The 26165-nt window shown below is 43.4% G+C and overlaps 1 protein-coding gene and 1 long non-coding RNA gene across 11 annotated transcripts in view; one reads left to right on the forward strand and one right to left on the reverse strand.

Moving 5' to 3' along the window:
• LDB2 (LIM domain binding 2) overlaps positions 1-3668 on the reverse strand; it is a 439535-nt gene extending 435867 nt beyond the window's left edge. For 4 of the 9 annotated variants that reach the window (XM_043447878.1, XM_043447876.1, XM_043447883.1 and 1 more), the window contains exon 1: positions 3276-3665. In XM_043447878.1, the coding sequence (XP_043303813.1) occupies positions 3276-3407 (132 nt within the window). In that variant the 5' untranslated portion in view covers positions 3408-3665. Of the gene's footprint in view, positions 1-3275 lie in introns of all 9 variants that reach the window. The other 5 variants (XM_043447881.1, XM_043447879.1, XM_043447877.1 and 2 more) reach the window with 4 other exon arrangements.
• LOC122428115 lies at positions 1-26165 on the forward strand. Of its 2 annotated transcripts, none has more exons than XR_006265643.1 (3): positions 1-383; positions 12252-12486; positions 24657-26165. It is a non-coding gene; the product is annotated as an uncharacterized LOC122428115 (long non-coding RNA). The 2 variants fall into 2 exon arrangements; XR_006265642.1 differs by lacking the exon at positions 24657-26165 and adding an exon at positions 12581-13105.

Below are 26165 nucleotides of genomic sequence, written 5' to 3' on the forward strand. Positions count from 1 at the left end.
CTCTCTGCACCATTTTCTCCACTAAGACTCTGCTTTTACCTTACCATTTGCGATTTTGAACTAAATACCGTGAGCCAAGAAATAATGTCTTTGCTCGTTACTCTGGTTCACGACACTTTGTTCACACTGAAGGAAACCCAACCCTGGACTTCGAAAGAATCTGGATTTTCCAATTAAAGGGGCCTTGCAGGGAATTTGCTGATGAGGAAACAAGATCCATGCCAACAAGTTAGTAAGTCAAGAAACAAGTTTGAAACAGGATTAACTCCCAATCCAGGGTTCTTTAAGACTACCCAGCTCCTGAAGGGCTCTGACTGGATTTAATTGGAAGAAATGCATCAATCCCAGAAGAGAATGTTCTGGGGGGCAGCAAAGGCAGGAAGGTAGGTGGGCACCACACTGCTTCTTCACGACTTTCTTTCCTTCCCATAAAGAAGGAAGTTTCCAGGAAATTTCTGCAAACTTGGTTACAAATTTTTTCATCGCAAACGGGATGTGCTACAATTTCTTTCTAGGCAAGTGTACATTCAAAAAGGAATGGAGAGTTGAGGGTGTTACTTAGTTGTGTGTGCGTGAGTATAAGTGCGTGTGTAGACGTGTAAGGAGTCGATGAAATAACACCAAGTAATATAGAAGCAGGAACCAGAAGAGAGAAAGAAAGAGGGTCAGCCTCTCTTGCCCAAAATGGATGGATGCACAGGTTACATTCTAAAAGTGATTCGGCAACCATCTATTTGATTTTTGTGTGTGACTATAAACTGATAACTCTTGCTGGATACTATTGTACTTTATTCCAGCCTATCTCTCCCTAGGGTTCAGAATAACTTCATCATAAATAATCATCCTTGGTAAGGCACAATGTAACTTTTTCAAGAAAAGTTATTCTTTTCTAAACCCTTTTTTTTCCCATTATAAACTTTGATCTAGTACTGAATGTTAAGATTTATGTATCTTAAGAGTATTTATTTGATTCTCTCCTTTTTTTCATTATGAAATGAAAGCAAACTTATGGCCTCGGGTTCATGACATCCTTTACTGCTTGGCAAAGAAAAACGGAAGCGTCAGAGTAATTATTTGGATAATTATTTTAAAAATCTAATTAAGGGAAGAAATGTTTAAGGTAGGCTCTAGAACGTTCAGTTCTAGAAACAGTTTTCTGTGCTTTTTTGTCAGCCAGAGAAGTTTTAAAACATATTTAAGATCTGTCATAGCAAGATTTCCTTTTCTAGTTTCTCGAGCTATGAAGCAGCTTTTCTACTTAAAAGTAATACCCCAGGATCCAAAAGTTAGGAATTCCTGAGTTTAGCTCTCACAAAAGATAATGTGCCATTTTTAAGAAACATGCCATGAATGAGGAGCTTTCAAAGGTTTTCTCTCAGATGTGAAATAAATGTAGGCACCTTATTGCATCCTACAGATTTTTATGAGGACCAGCATGGAGAAGTCTTCCAAATGAGTATTCTAGCTCAGAACTGGCCAGGTGATAATTAAGGGACACAGGAGAACCCAGACGTCTGAGAAATCCGCCTGCTCCCCTAACAGAGAAGGTTGTTGGGAGGAAAACCTCCTACAATTCCACGAAAACTTTCTAAGATATAAAATGGACACGGGTTGTTTTTAAATCTTGTTGCTCTTCAACAATTGATCCATCAAGGCCCCTGGTCTCCTTTTTTTTTTTTTTTAAACTAATCATATTTTAAGATTTTTTTTACCCCAAATCTGTGTTGCAATTATGTATGCCTGAACTAGAAGACATCCTCTAACCTCCTAATTCAGAAAGCAGGCTGTGACAACCACCAGTTTGTGTAAGAGTTGAAGATTCCAATACACAGTTGCAAAGATCGGAATGACATTGAAATATATAAACTGTAACACACATACTCAACAACACACATATATCATTTATATTCAAAGGCTCACCACCCTTTGCACAAGACTTTACACTTGTGTCAAAGCTACTGGCTCTTGGGGAGAGCAATAGTATCAAGTATATGTAACATCTATAATGTATTAATGCATAAAGAAAACAGCAGTGATAAACACAGCTCAGCTACTTAAAAAAAAAAAAAGAAAAGAAAAATCAGCCCTAGTCCAGCAGTTAGCCAGTCAGAAAGCGGGTCACATCTTGTTAGCTACATTAAATACATTAAACATCAGGAATTGTCCATGGCTCTATTGACAATTCAAGTGTATTTTATTTTATCATACAACCTTAACTGAGTCCCTCTTTGGAACTGAGAGTCAATCTTCTACCTAAAATTCTACCAATGCTAGTCCCCGAAAGCTCTTTGCCAGCGACCCTCCGGGTATCCATACTCTGCAGAGAGGACAAAATTCCCAGCGATTTCTACTTTCTAAAGTGACTCTGTGACAAACTCCTTCTCAGAACACTTCAACACAAAGCCCCAACTTGAAGGCAAAGGGGCAGCCCAGCGGTAGGACCAGTCAGCTCAGCCCGCACTGAGGAAAAGTCCGCGGGCATTAAATATTTAAATTGCAGGAGGCAGTCTGGAGTTTTTGCATTTACAAAGTTCTCAAAGTCCTGTATCCCCTGGTTCCCAGAGTTGCTTGCGAGGAGGTGAGGCTCCTCTCTCAGGCACCAGATCACAGAATTTGCCAAAAACTCAAGCTGATTTGATTTCTGAGCCAGCTGGGGTTGAAGGGAGGGCCCCAGGAGACACCCCCATCCTCCCTGGGAGAAAGTCAAGAACCCCTTGCCCCCAGCAAGTGGTTTCTGAATTTAACAGGGAAATAGACAACGAGGTCCCTCCAGGGCCAGTTCTGAAAAGTACCAGGGGTGGCTCTACCGCCCTTTTCACCTCAATCCTGATGACTTTGAAAAGCAAATGCAGGTCAAAGCAGACTTCCTCTAGGATTTGCTTAAAAAAAAAAATTGCTGGATGCCAATGAGCATGGAATCTCTTAGAACTCTATCTCAAGAAACACTAAGAGGGGACCGACGCGGAGCCTGCAAGACGCCAGAGTTCTGGGAAAGCAGCATTTCTGGAGACCCGACAGGCGAATCAAGTGCTGGGTTGTCTATCTCAAGATTCCAGCAGAAACTGTCCCCACCTCCAAGAGTTGCTGTGCAAGAAACCCAGCGTTCAAACTCGTGGCTTCATCCTGGCGCTCATTTCCACGTACGCGGTAGGATCTAGCGGGACACTTCCCGCAGGATGCAGCCAGCCACGCAGGAAAAGCTCGGGCACAGTTTGGGGGAAGAAAAAAAAAAAAAAAAAAAGACAGCAACACACACCCAAGGTTGAAGTCCTTACCTCGGTGCGGGACTGCAGCCTCTTGTTCATCTCATAGATTCGGTACTCTGGTTGTACCATATAGGGTGTGTGTCTCCTATAGAACGGTCCGAAAGGAGAAGAATAGAAGGGGTCATGTGGTGTGCTGGACATCTTGCCTGCTTGTCGAAAATCAAGCCAAACAGAGTATCAGTAACGTCCATGCAGAGCACATGGGCTGTGTTCTCCCCACTACAAAGTAGCCGCACGCACACGCTCGCACACACGCGCGCGCGCGCATACACACACTCACACACACGCACGCACACACACACGCACACACAGAGGCAGGCAGGCAGGCTGAACACAGTGGCTGGGAACTGCCGTGGGAGCCTCTAAAGCGAGAGAGACCGGAGAGAGGGCGGCAGGGAGGAGGGAGAGGGGAGGGGGAGGAGGGAGGGGGGGAGGAGGGAGGGGAGGCAGAGCCGGAGAGCTGGCGCTTCAGAGAGGGAGGGAGGCTGCGAGAGAGGAAGGGAGGGAAGGAGGGAGGGAGGGAGAGGGGAGTTGGATGGCTTTAGGCATCACTGCTTGTTTTTAAAGAAGCAGTTTGTGGAGAGGTCATTTCCTGTCCGCACCGTAGACTAGTTCAAAAAATATCCTTCTCCTCGCAGTCTGACAGAGGTCTAAGGTTTGGTGGGATTTTATTTTATTTTTTCCTTTCCCCTCCAGCCAGGACCCTTCACAACCTGATGGCTGAGCTTGTTAGCATATAGGTGGTTTAACCGCTCCCAGCTGAGCCACTCAGCCCCCGACAACCACAACCATTGTCATGGATCAGAGAGGTGATGGCTACAAAACACAGCAACAGGGGGTGTCCGGGTCCCCCAAAGCTGAGCTGGTGGTTCACTCCCAGGCAGGTTCGCTCTGCACTAAGCTCCCTCTGTAGTTTTGGTTTTCCTTGCTGTTTGAGAGCTTGGCGGAGTCTTTGCATTTCAATCCCTCCCTCGGAGCCCCCTAGGCCCCTGTCTGTCACCCTTCTTCCCAGCGCACTCCCTCTCCTTCTCCCAAAGCTTCACTCAGGCTGCTTTAAGGGGGCCTAGATTCAGGTCACTGAAACATTTTCAGGTTAAAAATAATGATTATTTGGAATGTGGAATGCCCAAGAAACACCCATGGTGCAATGGTCTTCTTTCCCTAGGAGACAGAATAAAGGAAACAAAATCTCCCAAAGCAGACCTCCAAGTAAGATAGTAAAAGCAAGACAGAGAAAACTCCTGCAAAAAATGTCCATGGAAAATTCAGTTGAGTAGGAAATTGCAAATAATTGAATGGTTTATCCCCAAATAACATGCCCAACTCTGATGGAGACAAGGCCTTTATTTTCTAAGATGGGTTATGTCCATGAATCTTTTCTCAATCATGGTATATGATAACTGCAAAAAAGCCTGCACCACCCACGGGAGGGGAGAGGATGTCTATAGAGATGAAATGATCTATACGGCAATCAAATTCTGCTGGAACCAATGATAACAAGATATCTACTCCTTAAACAAAGCCCAGATATAAAAGCGCAGAAAATGTAAATGTTTTGAGCCAGTATCTAGCTAGGTCAGTGGTATTAAAGAAAGAAAGCAGAGACCACCAAAAAGCTTGATGCATGTAAGACTTGAATGTAAATGCATGCAAATGAGACATTTCTTCTTTTTAATAAGCAGGTTAATTAACTTTCTGCCCCAACCATGGCTTGGGGTATCTGTAAGCCACTAGCCAACAGGGGATAAGGTATTGCTAATTCTGCAATTTACACTCTTAAGAACACTCCAGCATCCAAATGCCTCCAAATTGCCATCTTGATTTGTCCTTCTCCATAACTGCATGAAATGTTTGCAGAGTCCACCTCAAATTTACAGTGCAACTCAATACAGTAACTGTCTCTTGCCAGGATGAGATTAGGGAAGGCCTTACATACACTAAGGCTGCTTGGAAGGCTTCCTTCCAGAGGACCCCAGGGCAGGCCAGCACGCTGGGTTTCGGGTTTCATTACAAATCCAAAAGCTGGACCAAATTTGCTGCAAGGTTTGTCAAAACACACAACCTTCTAAAGACAGGATTTCAAACAAATTTGGCTTGATTTATGTTTTGGAATGATGGCCACTGCAAAGCCTAACCGTTGCCTATGTTTAAATTCCCCAACTCAAGGCGGCCCAAGAGTTCAGTGCCGCCCAAGTTTGTGTTTACGTGGCTGTCTCGTTGGAGAATTAAAGTAACACCGAGCAGGCGGGTGCAGTCCCATACTGACCAGAGCTGGGGAAAGCTCAGCAATCCATTCAGGGAACCCCTTCCTGAATAAGCTGGAGTTTTGCTCTCCTTGTTTCTTATAGATGGTTCCAAATGGTTATTGGAAATATTCCTTCCTGTTAATACCTAAAGATTCCAAGTTTGGAAATATCTGATACTGTTCACACATCCACAGTTCTCTTCTGACTTGGGATTCATCCTTATTACAAGCCGAAGGTTGATTATAGAAAAGGAAGTAAGCTTGCCCACATTTTCCCTTCAGTGTTTTCTCCGCTGTCAGTGGGGTAATGCCCAAGCTCGTTAAAACTTTCTCTCTCTCTGCCTCTCCATCTCTTTCTATCTGTCTGTTTCTCTGTGTCTCTGTCAAACACACACACACACACACAATTTGTTTGTTTGTTTGTTTGCTACACTCAATCTGTCTGTAGTTACAACCTCACTTCATGCTGGCCAGCATCGGCCCTTGGTCCCTTGCTTATCTGCAAACTCCTACTCACCCTCCTCTCCAATTAAAGTGGCCCCTGCCCTGTGAAACTTTTTTTTTTTTTATTACCCATTCACTGATGTGTTTATTCCACACATACTTCATTGGCATTGGATGGCGGCACACTGGGACACTGGCCAGAGAACATCTCAACCCTGGTTCTACTGCTTACCTGTCTTGTGAACTTGACCAAGTGCCTTGGTCTCTGTATGCCTTGGGAACCTTATTTTTAAATTGGGAAAAATAATAGTAGCAATCCATAAGACTGCTGCAATGGATTAGATGAGATGATGCACCAGAATGGATTAGAGCCCACACATATGGGTGCTCAAAAATGATACTATTAGGTACCTAATATATACATAGGTGCTAGGAAATATAATTTAAATTGTAATGCATGCTATGAAAGAAAAAAAAATTGAAAGAGATAAGAAATATTCAAAAAAAAGAAATATTCAATAATTTCCCCCTTTGGGTAAACTGTATTTTCTATATTCTTCTATTGGAGAATTTATACGTAGATGTAGTAATTGCTATTTTTTCTGAAGACCTTACTTTGTGGCAGGCACTGTGCTGACTGGTTTACACAAGCTAATCTCACAACAAACCTAAGTGATTGATGGAATGAATTACTGTCCGCATCTTTTGGAAATGGAGACTAGGACATGGAGAGGCTAAGAAATTCTTTCAAGATCAAACAGTTAATGACAGTGACAAGATTCATACCAGTCTGCCGAGTCTTAAACAGTTTGCTACTTTGAACCTAGGTCCATCCTCCTCTTCTTTAGGGTCTCTCTCTTCTTTATCCCCAGTGGCCAGCAGGATACTAAGGCCTTGGGTAGGTACCCAAGCCATGCGTACAGAATTAACTAGAAGAAAAGGCAAGAGCATGAAACGGCACTCATCACCTGGATTTTATTTTTTATCCTGCTCAGTGTCAGACATCTATTGTCCCTGCCACCCCACTTCTACCCTGAAGCCTTGCCAAACTGCTTCCACTTTTTTCATCATCCGAATCTTCCAGCACATACTCTCAAAGTCACACTGTTAGATGTTTTTGTTTTTTTTTTTTAATTTATTTATTTATTTTTTCAGTGGGTTTTGTCAGACATTGACATGAATCAGCAATAGATTTACACGTATTCCCCATCCCGATCCCCCCTCCCCCCTCCCTCTCCACCCGATTCCTCTGGGTCTTCCCAGTGCACCAGGCCTGAGCACTTGTCTCATGCATCCCACCTGGGCTGGTGACCTGTTTCACCATAGATAATATACATGCTGTTCTTTCGCAACATCCCACCCTCACCTTCTCCCACAGAGTTCAAAAGTCTGTTCTGTACTACTGTGTCTCTTTTTCTGTTTTGCATGTAGATGTTTAATCCTTTACATGATCAAGTTACCTGCTTGGTGTTGCCACTTCCCTGCTTCTTTTGTTTTTCTGGGTTTTCTTACTCTTTTCTTAAAATTCTCATTTGACATTGGGGTGTATTTGATTTACAATGTGTTGTTAGTTTCAGATGTACAGCAGAGTGATTTAGCTATACACATGCATATGTTGTATAGTCACCAAGTTGTGTCCAGCTCTTTTTGTGACTCCAAGGAATGCAGCCTGCCAGGCTCCTCTGTCCATGGGATTTTCCAGGCAAGAGTACTGGAAGTGGGTTGTTATTTCCTTCCCCAAGGGATCTTCCTGACCCAGGGATCGAATCCTCATCTTCTGCTTGGCAAGCGGGTTCTTTACCAATAAGCCACCCGGGGTTCCCACATATGCATATATCTATTCTTTTTCAGAATCTTTTCCCATCTATGTTATTACAGAGTACTGAGCAGACTTCCACATGTTATACAGTAGGTCCTTGTTGAGTATCTATTATACATGCATGTATATATTTGTGTGTCTATGTTAATCCCGACCTCCTTATTTATCCCTCCCCCACCACTAAGGTACCAGCTATGACTCATCTTATTCTGTCGCAGGGGCTAAGCCTGAGAAATGAAAGAAATGTGCTCATTTGAAGCTTGTAAATCAACTCCTTTGGGAAACCATAAAGAAATTCAAGAAGCAATGTTTGTATACCATAAAAGAGTGAACATGTCTAACCCCAGTCCAACAGTTCTATTACCCCCCAAATTGAACCATGCTAGTTTGCATATAATTTTGCACATTGAGTGTTGAATATGCCCCCAAAGTCCTCTCAACAGACATTCCGGATGCCCTAAAACCTGGCCTGACCTTTGAGTTCGAGGCTTCATCTTACTATAGTCACCCTAGGTTTAACCCACTGAGAGTTTATTTTTCCTTTCACTTGAAATACTTGCCAACAGCTTACGAAAACAAAGAATTTCATGTAAAATCCAGATTTTCACCTTCTCTTGAAAAGAAGCTCTGGCACCCCTTGGCCCCATCTCTGCCGGCAGGGCAGCATGCAGTGGGACCAGTTAGTACTTGTCCATCCTCCATGGTTTCCGTCACTCCGCAGCCTTCACCAGCCAGTGTCCCTAATTTCCATTTGCCTGTCTGACTCATCTAGATATTGAAGTCATTGTCCCTTTCCTTAATCTGTCCAATTGCAAGGTCTCCAATTCCTTCTACTAAGCTGTATCTGATTTAGAAAGCTAGTTTTCTTCCCACTCTTTTGTTGTCCTTCTCTGCCTTTCCTTGCCTATATCTGTGCCTTTTATTTTTTCTTTCTGCCTCTTCATTCCATAAGCATTTAGCTAACATATACATGCAAGATATAGCTGAAATGAGACAGGCAGATAAAATAAACAAAGACATGAATATTGTCTTAGAGGATGCACTTTGAAACTTCACTGACTTGGCCTGAATCTTGCATTTAGCTGTGTGATCCTAGTCACTTAACTTCTCTGTGCCTCAGTTTCCTAACCTATGAAATGGGCTAGTAGCAATCCTATGTTTTTTATGAGAATTAAATAAGTCAATAAAAGTGCAAAATTAAACCATACTAGTTTGCATATAATTTTGCAGGTTGAGTATTGAATAACCCCCAAAAGTTCTCTGAACAGACATTTAGGATGCAATAAATTGACTGGAACGGTGCTTGGCACTTGGTAAGTGTTCATAGTTGCTACTACTATTATTAGAAAAAGTAACAGAGATTACTCAACCTCAGAAATACATGTAAAATGACACTGTGGAGTGTGAAGGACAGGCTCAGATAGGAAGTAGGCATTAACACTAGAGATAAGGCAGAAATAAATCTAAGGCATCCTAAGGTAGGTATCTTCAAACTTTATCAAAGAAAAGCTAAATAATGTACAAAGAGCCTTCAAGGAAGGAGGAATCTATTCAAACTAGTAAAGTCAAAGAAGGCTTCACAGGGAAGTTGGCATCTGTGTTTATCCTTGAAGGACCTGTCAGAGAGACAAAGGTGAGAGTCTGCAGAAAGTCATGACAAGCAGAGGGGACACTGAAGAAATGAAGATATTTGACATCAAGAAAAGTCAAGAAACTTTGCAAAAGTAGAAATAGTAAAAAATGTTAATGCCCTCTAGAAGGCCTTAGGTACCATTTTAAGAAGTTTGCAGTCTGTTGCATACATCCTGGGGAGCCAGTCAATGACAAGATAAGCCCTTGGTTTGAAGGAGAGGACATGCAGATATGAGGGGGATGGCTGGGACTCATACAGACCTAAAACCTGAAGGAGGCTCTGGGAGGTTAATTTCAGCCCAAGGAATCCCTAAAACAGTAACCAAGTAACTTCTCTCTGGAACAAGAGACCAAGGAAGCAAGACCCCAAAGGGATGCTGAAAAACTTCTCTCCTTGTTTTGGGCTATTGCCTGAAATTAAGATGATTGATGACTTTGCAGAACTCCTAAAGGCCAACTTCTCATCTGGATCAGTTGTCCTGATTCGGGCATTTAAAATTTATAAGCGGAGTCAGTCTGCAACTCAGGAGAGCCTTGCTGACGGTGCCAAAGAACTTGGAAATCTGTCTCAACCTCACAACTTTGGAGACATCCTGGATTTTCTTTTTCTGTGATGTCTACAGTCATGCTCTGCCCTTTTTTTGCCTAAATGCAATAAGTATTTGTAGTGGCTAAGAAGGCTTACCTGGTGGCTTGGACTTCCCTGGTGGATCAGACAGTAAAGAATTGGCCTGCAATGCGGGAGACCCGGGTTTGATCCCTGGGTTGGGAAGATCCCCTGTAGAAGAAAATGGCAACTCCCTGCAGTATTCTTGCCTGGAGAATCCCACGGACAGAGGAGCCTGGTGGGCTACAGTTCATGGGGTCAGAAAGAGTTGGATAGGACTGAGCTACTAAGCATAGCACAGCATAGCACAAGAAGGCCGTAGCTCCTGAGAACAGCTCAGTGGTAAAACCCAGCCCCACAGCATTGACCACCCAGCATTCACTGCGTCATTCCAGAAGTCCATGGAATGACATCCGTGACCAATTATCTAAATGCCCTATCCATGGGCCATCACCTTCAATCACTGAATTCTGTTGGTCTGGTCTCTGTCATTGTTTGTAATCATGTCTGTATTAGCTATTTCCTTTCCTTTTGCTTGTGTCCGCCATGAAATTATAAGTTCCATGACTGCTGGTGATATGTCGGTTTTAGCCACCCATGTGCACTCAGAATTTAGCATGCTGCCTGGCACTTGTGGGTGCTCAGTATATTTTTGTAAAATAAATAGGTAAACACTTACCAGAGTGAATTCGAGGAGCTGTCCTAGCAATTTACATCCCTTAATTCTAGGCCAGTCTATCCATAATATATAGATTAAAAGCTATTATAGAGGGATGTGTAAGAGCTATTATTCATTCATTCATTTACTCACTCAGAAAGCATCGAGTGGGCATTTATTACAAGTCAGTTACTATGCTAGGTCCCGGCCAAACAAATATGGGAAAACTTGATAACTGAAGAAACTCCACTTTCAGAAGCCTCTACCCCACAAGGTTCTCTGTCACCATCTTAAATTGTTCAATGTCCAAAAGACCTCAGCGTTGCTATTGAGGCTTCTGTAATCTACTTCTGACCCATGCCAGACCACGTGGTCAAATGTCAAAGATGTTGCGCTCTGGATTCAGTTTTGTCATTTCCTCATTATGTGAACTAGATTTCACACAATTATTAAATCACTGAAGTTAGCTTTAGTTTCTTTATTTGTAAAGTAGAAATAGCAGTACTAATTTCATGGGGCCATTATGGGAATTTAGGAAGCATACTTGCTACTCAATAACAGTAACTAACCCTTACACAACTTTTACGAAGCTTGAGGCTTTTTTCCATGTGCTTTATGAATACTAACTAATTCAATCCTTGCAACAAGGATTACTCTTATTTTATAGATGAGAAAGCATAGACGTAAAGAGGCTGAGTAACTAGGCCAAGCTAACCCACATGGTGGTGGGTGGGGATGAAACTGAACCCTGGAATTCTGGTCCTTGCTGTTGAGGCTCTCAGCCAATATCGTCCACAGCCTCTTGTCCATCTGCACCCCAGGTTGTGAACTGTTTGAAAACAGAGAATAGGCCTTTCCTAGTATATGGTAGGCCTTCCCTGGTGGCTCAGGCAGTAAAGTGTCTGTCTGCAATGCAGAAGACCCAGGTTCTAACCCTGGGTTGGGAAGATCCCCTGGAGAAGGAAATGGCAACCCACTCCAGTACCTTTGCCTGGAAATCCCATGGACGGAGGAGCCTGGTAGGCTACAGTCCATGGGGTCACAAACAGCTGGACACGACTGAGCGACTTCACTTTCACTTTGGTGAAAAGTATGGTAGCACAGACATGCAACATACTTTGCCATGAGAAAAGGAAAACATAAATGTGATGAACATGAGCACAGTGTATCATCTGGGACTCTGTTGTTGTTTAGTCGCTACGTCATGTCTGACTCTCTGTGACCCCGTGGACTGTACCCTGCCAGGCTCCTCTGTCCATGGAATTTTCCAGGCAAGAATACTAGAGCAGGCTGCCATTTCCTACCCCAAGAGATCTTCCCAACCCAAGGATCAAATTCGCTTCTCTTGCTTCTCCTGCATTGCAGGCTGATTCTTTACCACTAGTGCCTGAATGACCGCCTGCACTGGTGAAATCTCTATTACACAGACTCTTTTCTAGTATGCTAGGAATTATTATCCAGGATATCAAGTTTGCCCTCTGTTTTCCCAGACCTTGCATTCAGTGCCCCTTCCCTGACCCCCCACAGCATCTCCCCGCCCTTCACCACCCTATCTGCCAGAATGCCCTTTGCTTTTCTAGATCTCAGCCACGGACCTTGAACCCCCAACCTGCGGGCTTCCCAGAGAGACTGCAGGTTGGCTGCCAACACCCTGAAGACAGCAAGGCTGCCCAGTCCCCCAAGGCCTGCCAAGGACAGATTTCTACCTGCAACGTGGAGCTGGAGAGTCATTCTCGAACAAAGGAACCCCAGAGGCCTGAACTTACTCAGAATTGACTTCTGAGTCCTTCTATTATTGGGACTGACATTTGGAGTGTGAGTATGTTTTTCTTTCATAAAAGCCCTACCCTAATCCAAGATCAAACAATTTATTTTGGAAAATAAATGTACATAATGATACATTTTCCAGCCCCGGCCAGGTCTCCCCTGTCATTTGCCGTCGCCTTTGAAGTATTTAACAGCCGAGGTAACTTGGGATAGCAACTGGGCTCCTGAAAAGTGCCGCTTTGTGTCTCCGCCATTTGCTGGGGACGTATCATTTACCCCTGCTTTTATCATCACACCTTTTGCTTTTATCTGCTTTGTCTTCAAAGTGAATTGCCATTACCTAGTTTTCTACACTTCGTTTTTAAGGGCTGGGGAGGATGTTCTTACGTGAATGGTCTTTATCATCCCACTGTTCCCCCACAGTTGATATTTGCATTATTTCTCATTTTTCTCTAATATAACAATTGCATGAATATTCTCATTCTTTCCCCCTCCCCCAGCTCTATGAAGGTATAACTGATCAATAATAATCATATCTCTTCAAGCAGTGCAATGTGATAATTTGACGTGTGTATACATTGTGAAATGATCCCCACAATCAGGTTAATTAACACATTTGTCAGCTCACACCTTCTGGTTGGTGTAGTGATTGTAGATCTTTTTGCATGCCCACATTTATCCACAACAAAATTCTAAAAATAAAATCGTCTTAAGGCAAAGGGTATGGACTTTATAAACCTTTAGTGACATGTTAGGAACTCAGCTGGTAAAGAATCCACCAGCAATGTAAGAGACCCCAGTTCGATTCCTGGGTCAGGAAGATCTGCTGGGGAAAGGAAGGCTATCCACTCCGGTATTCTTGGGCTTCCCTTGTGGCTCAGCTGGTAAAGAATCTGCAGAAGACCTGGGTTCAATCCCTGGATTGGGAAATCCCCCAGAGAAGGGAAAGGCTTCTCACTGCAGTATTCCGGCCTGGAGAATTCCATGGACTGTATAGTCCATGGGGTTGCAAAGACTGAGCGACGTTCACTTCACTACCAAACTGCCCGATAAATGAATTAGAGGGATAGAGTGCTATCAGCAGTTTCTAATTTTGACTTAGTTGTTATGGAGATAAGCATGATAGGTGCTTGTGAAGGAAGTTCATACAGGTCTCCAAAGTATGACGGAAAAAGAGCAGTGTACCTAATTCTCTCTGTTGTTTACACTCTGCAGAAGGACCCAGCAGGTCCCTTCTGTGTCAGCCCCACCAGCTGTCACACACCCACTGCACGCTGGTAACAGGGCATCCGCCATATAGGACTGTGGCTGGCGGACAAATCCCTGACTCTCTCACAATCATAAGAAAACAGAACAGTGACTATCTGGCATTCATCCTTCAGGCTTGGTTGTAAACGTCACTTCTTTAGAGGGAATTTCTCAACTCCCCAATCCATGTTTCAGCTTTTTATTGGTCTCATTAACAAGACTAAGAGGCCCTGAGTGCTCTGCATAGAAACTAGCACCCTCAGAGTACTTTGTACTTACCACATCATGACAAACTAGGTCTGGGTACCATGATTGTGGTCAATTGCTCAGTCATGTCCAACTCTGTGACCCCGTGGACTGCCAGGCTCCTCTGTCCATGGAATTTTCCAGGCAAGAATACTGGACTGTGTTGTCACTTTCTGCTGCAGGGGATCTTCCTGACCCAGAGATCAAACCCATGTCTCCTGCATTTCCTGCATTGTAGGCAGATTCTTTACCCACTGAGCCAGTTGGGAAGCCCAATTGATAATTGGTATGTAGTAAATATTTCAAAATCTATAGCATATTGTGAGAAGTGTTATCATTTACAAACTAATTTCAAAGTGAATCGATCTTGAGAGTCCCTTGTACAGAAAGGAGATCCAACCACTCCATCCTAAAGGAAATCAGTCCTGAATATTCATTGGAAGAACTGATGCTGAAGCTGAAACTCCAATACTTTGGCCACCTGATGCAAGGAACTGACTCATTTGAAAAGACCCTGATGCTGGGAAAGATTGAAGGCGGGAGGAGAAGGGGATGACAGAGGATGAGATGGTTGGATGGTATCACTGACTCAATGGACATGAGTTTGAGTAGGCTCTGAGAGTTAGTAATGGACAGGGAAACCTGGTGTGCTGCAGTCCATGGGATCTCAAAAAGTCAGACACAACTGAGCAACTGAACTGAACTGAACTGGTAGCATATTGAGAGAGGTGTCATCATTTACAAACTAATTTCAAAGTGAATTAATGTTTTATATACATGATGAACTGTATGCTCAATTCAGTTGAATAAACATCTGACAGCACCACAATGCATTAGGTACTAGTCGAGTATCAAGGACTGGGAAGGTTAATTTTATTTATCAACTTGACTGGACTAAGGGGTGCATAGATATTTGGTCAAACATTATTCTGGGTGTGTCAGTACAGGTGTTTCTGGATGAGATTAACATTTGAATTCAAAGACTGAGTGAAACAGATTGACACTGATCTATGTGTCTGCTTTTGTGCCAGTACCACACCGTTTTAACTACTGTAGCTTTGTAGTATAGTCTGAATTTTGGGCACGTGATTCCTCGAGCTATCCTAATGACTGGAAATAAAGTCACTGTTGTGGTTGTTGCTGCTCAGTCACTAAGTCATGTCAGACTCTTTGTGACCCCATGAACTGCAGCATGCTATGCGTTCCTGTACTTCACTATCTCCTGGAGTTTACTCAAATTTATGTGCATTGAGTCAGTGATGCCATCCAACCATCTCATCCTCTATCGTCCCCTTCTCTCTTGCCCTCAATCTTCCCCAGCATCAGGGCCTTTTCCAATGAATCAGCTCTTTGCATCAGGTGGCCAAGGTAGAGGAGCTTCAGCTTCGGCATCAGTCCTTCCAATGAATACTCAGAGTTGGTTTCTTTTAGGATTGACTGGTCTGATCTCCTTTCAGTCCAAGGGACCCTCAAGAGTCTTTTCCAGCACCACAGTTTGAAAGCATCAAGTCATTAAACTTAAATTTATTAATGTCTCTGTTTCCAGTAATTTAGAGAATAATGATGGTCCATGACATCACCTGACAAGAAAGATATGCAACATCACCCTTGGATGCCCCTGTGTATGCATGCTAAGTCGCTTCAGTCATGTCTGACTCTTTGTGACCCTGTGGACTGTAGCCCACCAGGCTTCTCTGTCCATGGGATTCTCCAGGCAAGAATACTGGAGTGAGTTGCCATGCCCTCCTCCAAGGACTCTTCCTGACCCAGGGATTGAACCTTTGTCTCTTATGTCTCCTGTATTGGTAGGCAGGTTCTTTACGGCTTGTGCCACCCAGGATGCCCGGGATGCTCCTAACCACCCACTTAAGTATCTGGGTGACTATGCATATAATACTTTTAAACTTTTTTTTTTTCCAAACTAACAAATAAAATGAGATGGTTGGCTGCTTCCAATGTTACTGGACAAAGGGAAGAAAGAAAAAGATGAGGTCAGGGCCTCAGATTCTCCATTCAAGTGCCACATAAATGACCAAACCCTTCTGTGCATGTCCCAAAGGAGAGGCTTATCTCCTATAGCTGCAGGACTGAGGCTGTGGAAAACCAAACCCAAAGTCTCATCCGATGACCAGCGAGCTACAATCTGAGGTGAGGTTCAGCCTTGTAGATGAATTACTGTTAAAGTGAGGACACTGATTGGGAAGAAATGGAATCCTGAAAGTTGGGACTTTCAGGAAGTTGGAATCCTGAAAGTTGGGGACGTGTGGGAAGACCTTGCGGATGCTGGGGACTTTGCGCCCCTACGTTCTGATGAGTCTTGTTTACCAATTCAAGAGGTTTCTTCATCCCCAGTGGGGACTGCTTCTCTATCCCTGGCTGAGGGGGTAACCCTGCGTGGTCTGGGGAAACAGGAATGACCAGCCCTGAGGCAGTTACCTGAGACAGCCCCTGATTCTCCTCAGGACCACTCCCCACCCCTATGCTGTGCTTCTAGACCCACAGCTAGACTCAAGTCTGCAGGTTCCTCAAGGTGAGGTGCAAAGCGTGACCCATGATGAAGCACACAAAACTGGAAAGAGCTACTTGAGTGTTCTTTTTTCTACTCATTTTTATTGGAGTATCGTGGCTTTGCAATGTTGTGTTAGTTTCAACTGTAAGCAAAGTGAATCAGCTATTCCTATACCTATTTCCCTCTTTTTTGGATTTCCTTGTCATTTAGGTCACCACAGAGTGCTGAGTAGAGTTCCCTATGCTACTTAACTTCTCATTAGTTATCTATTTTATACATAGTATCAATGGTGTATATATGTCAGCACCAGTCTCCCAATTCATCCCACCCCCTTATCCCCCTTGGTGTCTATAAGTTTGTTCTCTACGTCTGTATCTCTGTTTCTGGTTTGCAAAAAGATCAGCTGTACCATTTTTCACCCCACTCCAGTCCTCTTGCCTGGAAAATCCCATGGATGGAGGAGCCTGATAGGCTCTGGTCCATGGGGTCGCTAAGAGTCAGACACGACTGGGTGACTTCACTTTCACTTTTCACTTTCATGCATTGGAGAAGGAAATGGCAACCCACTCCAGTGTTCTTGCCTGGAGGATCCCAGGGATGGGGGAGCCTGGTGGGCTGCCGTCGACGGGGTCGCACAGAGTCAGACATGACTGAAGTGACTTAGCAGCATACCATTTTTCTAGGTTCCGTATAAATGTGTTAATACACGGTATTTTTCTCTTTCTGACTCACTTCACTCTGTATGAACATGTCAAGGTCCATCCACATCTCTGCAAATGGCACAATTCCATTCCTTTTTATGGCTGAGTAATATTCCACTGTGTGTGTGTGTGTGTGTGTGTGTGTGTGTGTGTGTGTGTGTGTGTGTGTACCACACCTTCTTTATCCATTCCTCTATTGATGGACATTTAGCTTGCCTCCATGTCCTGGCTATTGTAAATAGCACTGATTGAGTTCTCTAACTTATATAGACACAATCTGAGGGATATGAGTGGGAATGGGTATTAAGGGTGTGGACTATTGGTGGAAGAATCATAAAGTTAGATCAGGCCAGACATTGATATGGGCTCACTGATCTGAGATTCTGTGCTTCATATTGTAGCTCAGGGAGTTAGAAGGGACTCTAAGAGTTTTGTTGGTTGGTTGACTGGCTGAAACATGGACATGGAAAAGATAATCAGTGGTGGGCAAACTAGAAATGCCGTATCTTCCTGAATTTAATGTAGATAAAGAGATAAGTGGGTTTGGGGAGACTGGCGTGTTAAAGTGGACTTGTCACTTAAGACCTACCCACTCACCTTGTGAGGGTCCAGAAGACATGCATTTCACATTTACTGTGAGAAGTAAAGTTTTGAGGGGGGGCTCTAGCTTCCTTGAAGGTATCTTTGATCACTATTCTATTTAGTGATTGGTTCACACTGTGAACCACAGTCCCTGAATCAGGAAATCTAAATGCACCAAGAGTAACTGGACTCCAGGATCTCATGGCCAAATGGAAACATTCAACTGGCAGAGGCGAGATGGGTATGGCCACCATCGCGGGCAGAGGAGTCAAAACACCAGTCAGAAGAGTTTAGCTCACCCAGCCCGTGATGTTGGCTCTTGATCACGTCGTTCCTAGCAGTGACATGGGAAACCTACTAAATTCTTATTTGCCCTGAATAAACAGCGAAGTTCAAGGTGAAATGAACAGAACTATCGAGTCATAAAGATAGAAACTCACAGCCCCTTTATTAATTCCCAGACTTGAGCCAATTGACAGACCTGGAATCCCTAAGATTGGTCCTTTCGAGGAAGGATCTCAGTACACTGCCAAAATGTATATTGTTAATCTTTCTCCCACCTGTCCCCAAAGGGATCTGTGAGTTTTTATCATGGTAACTGTGCATTATAGAAAAGGAAATAATCAGGCTTTTGGGGGACTACTGAACTGATTTCAAGGCACCCAAAACATCACCAAAGTCCAGTAGCTAGCGGCTGTTGTTGTACAGTTGTTCAGTCGTGTCCGACTCTTTGTGACCCCATGGATTGCAGCACACCATGCTTCCCTGTCCTTTACTATCACGGATTCTTTACCAGCTGAGCTACCAGGGAAGCCGCTGTCTCCTGGAGTTTGCTCAAATTCATGTCCATTGAGTCAGTGATGCAATCTAATCATCTCATCCTCTGTCATCCCTTCTCCTTTTGCCTTCCTTCTTTCCCAGTATGAGTTGGCTTCTTGCATCAAGTGGCCAAAGTATTGGAGCTTCAGCATCAGTCCTTCCAATAAATATTCAGGGTTGATTTCCTTTAGTATTGACTAGTTTAATCTCCTTTCAGTCCATGGGACTCTCAGGGTCTTCTTCAGCACCATAATTTGAAACCATCAAATCTTCAGTGCTCAGCCTTCTCTGTGGTCCAACTCTCACATCTGTACATGACTACTGGAAAAACCATAGCTTTGACTATACCAGTTAGAGTACAGTCTTATTTAGGTCGTGTGATCAATTAAATTTTAGCTCAGGTTCATCTCATTGTGGAGCCATGGGTCCCCTATCCATACCTCAGTTTTGGAATGCATAATTGAAATAGACTTGCTCAGCTACCAGCAAAATTCCTACATCATTTCCCTGACTTGTGGATGGAGGGCTATCATGATGGGAAAGACCAGGTGGAAGTTACTAGGACAGCCTCTGCCTAGGAGAATAGTAAAAATGAAAGAAATGCTACATTCTTGGAGATTAGAGCCACCATCAAGGACCAGAAAGAAATAAGGATGGGGATTCCCACCACATCCCCATTTAACTTGCTTATTTGGTCTGTGCAGAAGACAGATGAGTCTCGGGGAATAACAGTGGCTTATTGTAAGGTTACCTGGGTGGTGACTGCAATTGTAACTGCTGCACCAGATGTTGGGCTGCCCAGGTGGCAGTAGTGATAAAGAAACCTGCCAATGCAGGAGACATAAGAGATTCAGGTTCGATCCCTGGAGTGGGAGGATCCCCTGGAGAAGGGCATGACAACCCATTCCAGTATTCTTGCCTGGAGAATCTCATGGACAGAGGAGCCTGGTGGGCTATGGTCCAAAGGGTTGCAAAGAGTCAGACAGGACTGAAGCAACCGAGCATGCACACAGATACCAGATGTCGTTCCATGGCTTGGGCAGATTAACACATCCCCTGGGACCTGGTTTGCACTGCTGATCCAGCAAATGTTTTTTTCTCTATACCTGACAACGAGGGTCACCGAAACCAGTTTACTTCCAGTCGGCAAGGCCAGCAATGCGCCTACACTGCTCTACCTTAGAAGTATGTCCGCTGTCCAGCCCTGAGCCATGGTTCACAGGGATCTTCCTCGTCTTCCCCCACAAGACAGTAACCTGGCCCATTGTGTTGGTGACATGATGATTCATTCTTGTGAACCATGTGCAGCAACTTCTCTAAACTTATTGTTAAGATAGTTACCTGTAAGATGGTGGGATTTGAATACCATGAAAATTCAGGGATCTTCTATCTCAGGGAGATGGCTAGGGTCCCAGTGGGCTGGGGCATGTGGGGGTATCTTTTCTAAGGTGAAGACTGAGTTCTTGCATCTACTACAAAGAAAAAGATACAGTGCCTAGTAGGGCCTTTGGAGGCTAGATGTTCCTCATTTGGGTATGTTACCATGACCCATGTACCAAGTGACTCCTAAAGCTACTAGTTTTGAGTGAGACCCAAAACGAAAGAAGGCCCTGCAGCAGGTCCAGACTGCCATTCAAACTGCTCTGCCACCAGGACCGTGTGGTCCAGCAGACCCAATGATGCTTGAAGGGTCAGCTGCAGGTAGGGATGCTGTTTGCAGCCTTTGGCGGGACTCTTGAGGTAAATTGCAGCACAAGCCTTTCGGACTAGGGAGCAAAACCCTGCCATCTTCTGTGAATAATTACCCTCCTTTTGAGGAACAGCTCTTGGCCTGCTACTGGGTCTTGTGTGCATGCATGCGCAGTCACTCAGTTGTGTCCAACTCTTTTGTGACCCCATAGGCTGTAACCCACCAGGCTCCTCTGACCTTGGGATTCTCCAGGCTGGAATACTGGAATGGGTTGCCATTTCCTCCTTCAGGGGATCTTCTGTACACAGAGATCAAATCTGTGTCTCCGGCATCTCCTGCATTGGCAGGTGGATGGGGCTTCCCAGGTGGCTCAGCGGGTAAAGAAGCCTACAATGCAGGAGACTCAAGAGACGCGGGTTAGATCCCTGGATCAAGAAGTTCCCTTGGAGTAGGAAAAGGCAACCTGCCCCGTTATTCTTGCCTGAAAAATCCCATGGACAGAGGAGCTTGATGGGCTACAGTCCAGAGTGTGGCAAAGAGTCAGACACAACTGAGCGATTAAGAACATCTTTACCACTGAGCCACCTGGGAAGCCTGCTACGGGGTCTTAGTGGAGACTGAAGGCTTAGCCATGGCCACCAAGTTACCTTGCAATCAAGGCTGCCAATCCTTAGCTGGGTGCCACCTAGCTCACTATACCATGAAGTGGGGCATGCACAGCAGTGCTCCATCATCCAGTGGAAGTGGCAAGCTGTCTAACTCTCAAGCCTGGGAGAAGGGCATATGCAAAGTCACAGAAGAAAAAAATCAGCAGAGGGCAATGAGAAACTTCAAATGCCTGAAGAATGAGCCCAGCAAAAGAACACAAGCGAAAAATTAAGGAGGCAGAGGAGACAACATAATTCACGTACAGTTTCTGGAATGAAATAACAGAAATGGTAGGAAAATGATATTATTTTAAATCATATACTGCTCTCCGGTTCCGTTGATTAGAAAAAAAAATACAGGATGTCTTATTGGTGATGGATGATTCAATTCAATGATCCAAGCTATAGTCAGATGCCTACAGTGTTTAGGGGCTTCCCTCACATCTCGGTAAAGAATCTGCCTGCAATGCAGGAGACCCCGGTTAGATTCCTGGGTTGGGAAGATCTGCTGGAGAAGGGATAGGCTACCCACTACAGTATACCTGGGCTTCCGTTGTGGCTCAGCTGGTAAAGAATCTGCCTGCAATTCGGGAGACGTGGGTTTGATCCCTGGGTTGGGAAGATCCCCTGGAGAAGGAAAGGCTACCCACTCTAGTATTCTGGTCTGGAGAAATCCATGGACTGTATAGTCCATTGGGTCATAAAGAGTCAGACACGACTAAGCGACTTTCACTTTCACTTTACAGTGTTTAGAATTGAGCACTGAGGGTCGTAAGATGAATGCCCTCAAGGAACTTACAAGACTGCTGTGTGATGCACAACAGAATTACTGAATGGTCAGGATAGCATTGGAGGACACTGGGAGGATGGAGTAATTCATTCCAGTCCCTGGGAACTAGGAAGTCTTCCCATAACAGTGAGCACAACTCTGTGGGTCTTTTCATACTGAAACCATCATATACACTCTTACTCATCTCTTCTACTGAAACGTCAGCTCCCTTTCCCTGAAAGAGTTGCACAAGAACTGGCCAAGCGTTGCAGAAAGGAATCAAGTGAGACATCATCTGAAAAAGTAGACAAAAATCTCGTAGGTCTTTCTTGTATTATGCATGCGTGCGTGTGTGCTAAGTCACTTTGGTCACGTCTGACTCATTGCAACCTTAGGGACTATAGCTCACCAGGTTCCTCTGTCCATGGGCTGCTCCAAGCAACAATACTGGTGTGGGTTGCCGTGTACTCCTCCAGGGGATCTTCCTGACCCAGGGATCAAACCCATGTCTCTTATGTCTCCTGCATTAGCAGGCAGATTCTTTACCATGACATGGGTTTGGGTGGACTCCAGGAGTTGGTGATGGACAGGGAGGCCTGGCGTGCTGCAGTTCATGGGGTCGCAAAGAGTCGGACACGACTGAGCAACTGAACTGAACTGAGTGCCGCCTGGGAAGCCTTATATTACATATACTATATTTAAATAAGACTGAAAGATCCTTTTAAAGTTATTTAATAGTTTTCTAATTATAATTGTAGCAATGGTCATTACAGAACTTTTTTTGTTTTTGTTTAAAGGGTTGTATACTCTTCTCTATATTATACTATTTTTGTTTAGAAGTATAGTTGATTTACTGTGTTGTGCTAGTTTCAGGAATACAGCAAAGTGGTTCAGTTACACATACATAACAAATACATATATTCTTTTTCAGACTTTTTCCATTATAGGTCATTACAAGATATTGAATATAGTTCCCTGTACTATGCAGTAGGTCCTTGCTATTTATCATCTCACATAGAACATTTTAAATATTAAGAAAATTAAAAGACAATAAAGAGGAAACTGGAAACCAGTAATTCTACCACCCAGAGAAATAATCACTAACACTTTGACATATTTTTTCCTGGGATTGTGTATGCATATGTAGATTATCTTTATATATGATTGAGATAGGGCTTCCCTGGTAGCTCAGCTGGTAAAGAATCCTCCTGCAGTGCAGGAGACCCTGGTTCAATTGTTGGGTTAGGAAGAGCCCCTGGAGGAGGGCATGGCAACCCACTCCAGTATTCTTGCCTGGAGAATCTCCATGGACAGAGGAGCCCAGGGACAGACTAAACACCTGCAAGCTACAGTCCATGTGGCTTCAGAGTCGGACATGACTGAGCAACTAAGCACAGTGGGGCACAGCATAATTGAGATTATATATAAAATTTTATATCTTTTCCACATATATATGACTGTTTTCCTGTATCATTAATATTAATGTATTTTCTTATTCACTAATCTTATAATATTCTAGTTGATGAGGTTATCATGATTGATTGAAACATTTTCTTATTACTGGATTTTTAGGAAATTTCCAATCACTTGCTTTTTGAATAATACTGAGATGAGTATTCACTGTAAATCTTCACCCTTTATATGGTTTCCTTTAGGCTAGGTCCTCTGAGATGCAGACCCAAGACGGGATTAGAAATGCAGGAGATTTATTAGGGGAAGCGCCTGAGGGAAAATGAGGAGGGAGCTGGCAGGAGGCAGGGAAGCGCTGTGCCAAAGAGAGGCAGGTCTGACCCCTGCAGAGGAGAGAGAAAGGGAGGACGGTTGAGTGGAAGAGCCTTAGTCTGAAGAGCAGTTCTAAGAAAATTCCAGAAGTTCAATGGACCTTGCCTGCGAACGTGCTCAGTAGTATCCAACTCTTTGCGACCCCACAGACTGTGTAGCCTGGAGGCTCCTCTGTGCATGGGATTTTCCCAGGCAAGAGTATGGGTGGTGGTGGTGGTTTAGTTTTTCGCTATGTCGTGTCCGACTCTTGCGACCCCAAGGATTGTAGCCTGCCGGGCTCCTCTGTCCATGGGATTCTCCAGGCAAGAATACGGGAGTGGATTGCCATTTCCTCCTCCAGGGAATCTTCCCGACCCAGCGATCACACCCATGCCTGCATTGGCCGGTGGATTCTCTACCACTGAACCACCTGGTAAGCTCCTCAGCAGACCTAACTGAAGCCAAAGTTAGCAGCAGAGAAGTCCCCCACCGCCTTGCAGGAGCATCCTGCCAGCGAATCTCTGCAGCTCTCAGCCACTGGCTGGCCCCGCCCACAGCCAGGGCGGGCCCTGGCTGGGGCCCAATGGCGGATCTCAGAGCCTCGCGGCTGGGGCTGTCAATCAGCTCTGCTCCTGGTATTCAGAGGGCTGAGAGGCTGAGGGGGACATCGTCATGGCCGCCGTGGGAGACGGTCCCATGAATAGGATTCTACATTCTAAAGGCAAGCCCAAATTAAAGCTTTCTGCATAATATTAAAAATTACTTTCCTATTTGATAAACATTCTGCAGTTATGAGTACAAAATATTTTTTATTAAAAAAAAAAAAAAACTCCACAACCTTTCTAATTTTAGGACCTTGTCTTCTCACAGCCCCGCTTCATGGCTGGGTTCTTGACACGTCTGAGCAAAGTCCTTGCCATCATCTGACCGTTCTCTCTGCTTCTAGACATTTTGTTTATATTTCCAAGTTCACATTCTGAAGTCCTGCCCATCAGGACTTCAACTTATCTCTTTTGGGAGGTGGAGGCGGGGCACACCATTCAACCTGTAATGTTGGGATACTGTAGAAAATTTTCCCAGTGAACAGGAAGAGGATAATAACATTGGTTTTAAGTGAAAGCTAAATGTTTTGCATTTAAAGTATTCTTTATTCTAAGATTATGTCTCCCTAGCCTTTCAGTATTAAAACATTATTTGTTTTAGTAGATTATAGAATAAATAATACAGGACTCTTTTTTTTTTTCAGAGGAAAGAAATGAAATGCTGGCCAATTTTACAAACATGTTTGAAATTCTACTTATTCAAAAAAGAATGAACTCCAAAATCTGCTGCTTACATGACCTTATTAGGAAAACAAATTGCCTTGGTGTCTAAGAAAAATGTATTCTCTGTGTTTAATTTATACCTGAACATTAACTAATGCCAAAGTAGAAGTTTTAAAGGATTAGAGATAAAACAAATAATTATCTCATTTACTTCTTAGTAATATAATTTTGGAAAAATCTTCCTAAAATTATTATATACAAATTTTTAGTGATAATGATGGGCTTGAGAAATCTTTACTATTTTGGGGAATCATTTTGTAACACGTAGACACAGCTTTTGAAAACTAGGTTCTAAGTTCAAATTATTTCAAGACTTGATTATCATAGTTGTCAGGACTGAAAAATTGCTTTGGAAAAGCACACATCATGCAATATGTATTTGGGAAGACATTTATGGTTATTGATAACAGATACACAAATTCATATTTTAAATAGCATTCTTGATAATGTCATATTTGGAGTTGGGCAGATCAGACATCTTATTATTTTTAAACCCTATGTATTTATCTTGATTTCTGGATTCAATCAGGTGACTGTAAATTCCAGGAAATATTACTAAAGCTAAACTCCTTTCCTATTTTTGGTTAAAATTAGAAAATCACGGAAGGGACCAGTGGTGGAAGATGAACTTAGTGGTAAAGGTGGGATGAGAACAGGTCATTTGCATATTTTCAAAATCTCTCTCCACCATAAGCATTTTAATTGCTGATGAAAAAAAATAGCCATTTTTACAGTGGACCTGGCAGGTGTCATCCTAATCAAGGGATCACAGTTAGCGTTAAGAGTAATAAGACACATTGACATCCTGTGCCACTTGATATGATACAGTGAGACGGGCATATCACTTCTATGAAGTTCTTGCCAAAAAGTAGAAAACCTTAGACAAATCACAAGAAAATATTAGATAGACTTAAACTGAAGGACGTTCTACAAAATGAGAGATCACCAGTCTTTAAAGCTGAAAAACAAAGACTGGGAACCATTAGAGATTGAAGAAGACTAAGGAGACGTAACAGCTAAATTAATATGTGATCCTGAACCGGATCTGGATATATTAAAATTATTTAGTATTGAAGCTGGCAAAATTCAGATTAGGGCTGTAGAATAGGTGATGGTATTTTATCAGTGTAGTTTCCTGGTTTAGATCACTGCAATATGATTCTGTAAGGTGTTAATATTAGGTGAAGCTAGGTAGAGCATATATAAGAACTCTCTGCATTATTTTTGCAACCTTTCTCTAAGTGTATATATTTTAATTAAAAAGGATAAATATAATAATATAATTTGAATCATTACTTTCCAATACCTGGCAGAATTTTTGCCTCATCCACATAAGAGACACTGCTCTGTAAAGTCCTCAAACTGTATTTTCTGCTCCAAACTGTGCTTCTGTGCACCTATGCTTTTGCATTAGCTATTTTTACCATCAG

Source organism: Cervus canadensis, chromosome 26 (genome assembly GCF_019320065.1).
Source record: "Cervus canadensis isolate Bull #8, Minnesota chromosome 26, ASM1932006v1, whole genome shotgun sequence".
Lineage (NCBI taxonomy): Eukaryota > Metazoa > Chordata > Mammalia > Artiodactyla > Cervidae > Cervus > Cervus canadensis.